The 5,141-nt window shown below is 38.8% G+C and overlaps 1 protein-coding gene across 1 annotated transcript in view; it reads right to left on the bottom strand.

Annotated features, from left to right (window-relative positions):
* Window positions 1–1,503, bottom strand: part of FBXO9 (F-box protein 9) — a 15,157-nt gene extending 13,654 nt beyond the window's left edge. Inside the window, exons 1-2 of the mRNA XM_005427904.2 lie at window positions 1,368–1,503; window positions 227–385 (exon numbers count right to left, since the gene is read on the bottom strand). Of these exons, the coding sequence (XP_005427961.1) occupies window positions 227–373 (147 nt within the window). The 5' untranslated portion in view covers window positions 374–385; window positions 1,368–1,503. The remainder of the gene's footprint in view (window positions 1–226; window positions 386–1,367) is intronic.
* Between the last annotated feature and the right edge of the window lie 3,638 nt (window positions 1,504–5,141).

The raw sequence follows: 5,141 nt of genomic DNA, 5'->3' as shown, positions 1-5,141 counted from the left end.
ACCCCTTACATACAGTCTTTCAGAAAGCAGACTGTGAAGGTGACACCAAGGCAAGCATAAAGACTAGAAAAATCACTGCAGGATTATGTAGACATTAGTATGGAGATAATGAGATAATAACCTCCATTGTTTCTCCAGATTTAATTCAGCATTAGCTTTTAAAAAAGTTATAGTGGAACAGTAATACAGACAAATAAAACCTTGATATTATGCAATTTTTCTGTACCTTTTCCTCTTTTGCTATCTCCTGTTTTCCCCTGGCATCGACAGATTTTAGTCCAGGTTCTCTTGATGACGCTCTGCACGGCAGAGGTTCCAACCCACTAGAACTCACACCTGGGGCAAGCTCAAACATCCACTGAGCTCTGAACATCTGAAGCTCTGCCTAAAAAACATGATTAATTCTACACAGTATCACATATTCAGACAGTATATCTTCTGAGGAGAAATTATAAAGCACAAACACAAAAGAATTTCAAAACTATGCTTTCCAAGTCTTAGATGGCTTCAGGGAATTTAGGCACAGAGAGTTAGCAGTTGTTTTATGGTAAATTAAAACAAAAAAGTGCACAAGTACTTGTTCAGTCTCATTCAATAACAAAAGTGCTTTTTTCTGGACTGTTCACCTCAGAAGAAAAACTGATGCTTCAAGAAATCCTTGTTAGTACTATGGTTATGACCTAAGATTACACAGAAAAGTGATCTTTCCAGACGTGATCTTGTTTGTTCTTGTTCACGTAGAATTATCATAAGCAATAAATCAATTAGCTCTTAATATTAAAATTTAGAAAATCCAGGTTTTTGTACACAAGCATTCTAAGTTATCTGACATTCAAGATGGCAATTTATATAATATACAAGTAAGACTTACTTCTTTCTCTTTTAAAAAGTATGGACTATGCTCTGTGAAATAATACAAGTTGCAATTCCTGTCATGCCTTTTTTGGGAGCATCTTTGAAATTACACCTTACAGGTCTCTTGCAATCATCACAACTTCTGGGGAGCACCTACACAGAAATCTAGTCTTGTAGGAGAACACACTTTTCTACTACACTGCTTTTATCAGCTTTCTGGTCCAGTAGAAAGTGACAAGTTAACCTGGAATTTGATCACAGAAACTGCTGTCCATGTTCTACAGCTCTTCAAAGAAATTCCAGATCTGTCACAAGCTTTCTTTTCATCTACACAGATAGCTGGAGACTGAATCTGACACTTGGAACACAATGCAAAATTTACCTCACTTTTGGAGGGGCAGGAAGATTAAGCATTTGTCAGATCAACAAATGTGTGGTAAATAAATTAAGTGATGCAGTTTAAATCAAAGCAGTACTATGTTTGTAAAAACCCACTAGCATGAGAGACATACCTGAAGATTTGCTTCACCAGATCTTTCACTATCATCAGTTCTTACCAAATCAGCGTGACAATCTTCTTCAGCTTCTGCCTAGTAAAGAGCAGTCAAATGTCATTATAGGGTCTGCATAAGTCCCTACAGCACATTCACAAGAACAACTGTCATGGACACACATTAAAAATAAAATTAAGCATACTTCCCTTTTGATGATAAAAATTAATTTTAAAACTAATGAGATCAGTTGTACTTCCATATTAATGAATTTCATATTCAATGAAGATGGGGTTTGCATTTTAATCCAACACAGATTAGTTGTGTATCACTTGAAGGCTTCCATGCTGCAATACACCAGCATACCTGACTAAATACACCGCGTCTGTGTCAAAGCACAGAGCAAAAACTTCAGTATTAAACAATCATGTCCTTTGTCCAACAAATTAAAATTTAATCACTATCTTCTCGTTGTAAAGATAAGCAGTAGTTTCGATTTGTTTAAAATTTGCAAGAGCACAAAAGTGCTTTGAATTAACAATAGATACTTTAAAAATACTTGTGAAACTAAACAAGAAATGTACTGGAAAATAAAATAAAAAGCTAGCATGAGAGCTTGACGGTTGGTTTTATTTACAGTACAGCTGCGAGACAGGTTAAACAAATAAAACCTGAAATAAGACCTTTGCCTAAATCTAACATGGCTCTACATAGGAAGTTAAGCTAGCTAGTCTAAGAGGAAAACTTAAAAATATGCAAAATAATTATTATAGTGAAATATACTGAGATTTATGGAGTCTATACTAAAACAAAGGAAAACTAATTCTGAGCATTAGTGTGAAGCCACTACAATGACAACAACAGCAAGATGCCAGTAAGGGGGAAAAAACACCTCAAAATCTCAACTAAGACAGTTGTTTAAGGTTCTTCCTGCAGCTGAAGCAAACCAGTTTTTCTACCATTCTGCACTGAAATTCACATCTATAGTTCTGCAAGTAGATTATGCAAAGTGAGATTACAAGCAGGCAAACCTAATATTAAGATTATCACAACTACTTAAAAAAGTTTTATTTCCCACTCCTTCCTATTGTACTCAGTACTCAGAGACTTGAAGTGACATTCTGTCAGTGAGATTCTACCAAGCTCTGAAAAAGAAATCTCTACTTCCTGCACAGTCAAAGTGTAGAAATCAAAGCATTCTTGTACTCAGAAAATTTATACCATTTTTAGAGCACTTGGAAGTTCTGATCAAACTACAGAATACTACCAAATGTGATGGGAAGGCAACCTTTAATCTCTCTGTCTTGGTGACAAGCACCTCCCCAGAGTTAGCACATGTCTTCAGATTCCCCAACAACCATAAACATACTGGTTTGTCATCTGTAAAAGTGTTTTCACTGAGGTTTCAGATGATTTATAATTTACAATTGATAGACATGGTTGGCTGGCTGAAGATAAACTGATATTGCATCTACTTCTACATTCTCATTTTTAATTTCCGTACATTTTTAATTTCCCAGTAGAGGAAACAGGTGAGCCAGAACACTATAAAACAGTAGTGGCATTACATCTCAGCAAGGAGTAAATAACTTGGAAATTTAATGGGCTTTGATTCCAGAATTTAATTGCAGGCAGTTAATGCCCTATGAGTTGTGACAGTCCTACCACATTATTAGCATCCAGGAATATTTTGTTGGCCAAGCAGAGCCAGCCTAGGAATGAGCTAGCTCTGAAATGGGTGTCTGTAAGTGCATTATTATGGCAGTGGGCTGACAGAAATAAGGCCTAATTCTGTCTGTGCAGAGTGCAGGTCTTCTGCTTTGCAGCTGAATTATGTCCAGGCAGCTCTCCAGTCTGGGCAGATAAGCCTGGTTTTATCTGCAGAATGCAGAAATTACCAATTTCTGAACTAAATCAACAAACTATCTTCTGGTGCATAAAGCCACGCCCATTAAAACCTTTAACTCCTGAAGTCTGTAAACAAACTGATTTAAGCTTTGAAACTACTTAGAAGGTTAGGAAGCTGGATGAAGTTTACCTCATTCAAAAACTTTATATTTCACTAATCTGTTCAGCTCTTGATTTTCAACCCCTCCTCTCCATTCAGCTGCCCTACTTATTCATTTCTGACTCACAGTCAGACACGGTAGTGGACCAACTGTATCCAAAATGTCATTGGATGCTCTTTGAAACTTAAATATGCTCTCAACTCAAAAATACTATGAAGACCTGGTCTACAGTCTAAAAGCTGTCAAAAACCATCATGAAATTAATTACAACAAAAGTGTTGTCATTACCTTCCCTATACTGTAGGCATGTGTGACCTGCAATCTCTCATATCAAAGGTCTGTCTTGTGGCAGTAGTAGCAGCCTAAACTGCCAGCCCTCTGAACTTACTGGTAAAGCAATGAATTCATTGCTACTGCATAGGAATGAGCTGGAAAACTGATGTCTATTGACAACCTTCCACTATTTATCTGACCTGCTGAAACCCTATGATTTTGCTGGGACAAGTGAGTAAACACAGGTACTGTGAAGCAAGGACCTTCACCAGCAGACAGCTCATGAGATCACACCTAAAGCACTTCACAACGTGCACAAATTGGCTCCTTGCCCCCATGCTGAGAATACTTACATTGCACTTATAGTTTCTAAAATTCACAGAACTCTGTGCTCTAACTGCTACTTAGGGGATAAATCTAGATAGTTCATCGTTGTGCTGCTGGCCTTTCTCCTGATACAAGTAAGCTCTCACATGGAACAGTGACTTCGTCCTGATTGAAAGGAAGACATCATACTGTGTAATGGCTGATTGGCTCGATTAATTTTCCATGAGGAAAGTAGTAGTCTATCAAGCCACCAAAAGGTAACACGTCAAAAGTAAACATCTGATTTAGGCAGCAACTCATAAAAAATGAAGTCAGCTGAGTAGATTCAATTCTGATTCGCTTGCAAAGCTTTAGAAACCATTTGCCAAATGCAGAACTAGTTTATTTGCACAGCTCAGTTTTGTCTTGCAATCAATAATTGCATGCTGATTTCCTCCGAGTACATTAACCACCCACTGTCTGTAACGTCGGGACCTTTAATAGTTCTGATCTCTGTTTCAGCAAAATAAAACCAAGATCAGACACAGTTGGAAGCTGAGTGTCACCAGTTGAACACGGCTGTGTTATGTGTGAACCATACAGAACTCAGGGAGGAGCAAGCATGGCAAAGCAAAACAGTGACTCCCAGCTAACATTCCTCTTGATTTTATAAAAAAATGAGAAAGCCACCCTATTTTTCTGTAAATGTGGTAGAAACAACACTGTGTTCAAAACCAAGAGTTTTTATAACCGTGGTGAGACATTTTAACAGCTCCTGTGTGATAGAAATGGTTTAACTTTGAATGATCGATTTCTCATCATGGATACTTGAATCCATATTGAGTCGCAGTCAATAAAGCAATGCCGAACCGAAGAGTATTTCTGATATGTTAAATGACAAACTCAGCTCGAGTCCCTGGCCCACAGAGTCCTTTAAATTACTGAGTGACTTTATGCCACCACATTTTTGAGGGAAGAAAGGGAAAGGAAGGGCACGCTCCCCTGTAATGACACAGGGATTTTGTTCACGCGTTCCTCCGGAGGGCTAGATCGCTCCAGAACCAAGCAGCCCCACTCATCAATACCCTCGGCGGGAGGCGGCCGGGGCAAGCCGCGGCGGGGCGGGATCATGGCACGTTTCCCACAAGCATCGCCCGGTGCCCGGGGGCGGGCAGGGCAGGGCAGCCTGCCAGCAATTCTGCCAGGG

Source organism: Geospiza fortis, unplaced genomic scaffold (assembly GCF_000277835.1).
Source record: "Geospiza fortis unplaced genomic scaffold, GeoFor_1.0 scaffold603, whole genome shotgun sequence".
In the NCBI taxonomy this organism is placed as follows: Eukaryota; Metazoa; Chordata; class Aves; order Passeriformes; family Thraupidae; genus Geospiza; species Geospiza fortis.
The sequence above is the reverse complement of the archived record's forward strand: the minus strand, read 5'-3'. Positions and strand labels throughout refer to the sequence as shown.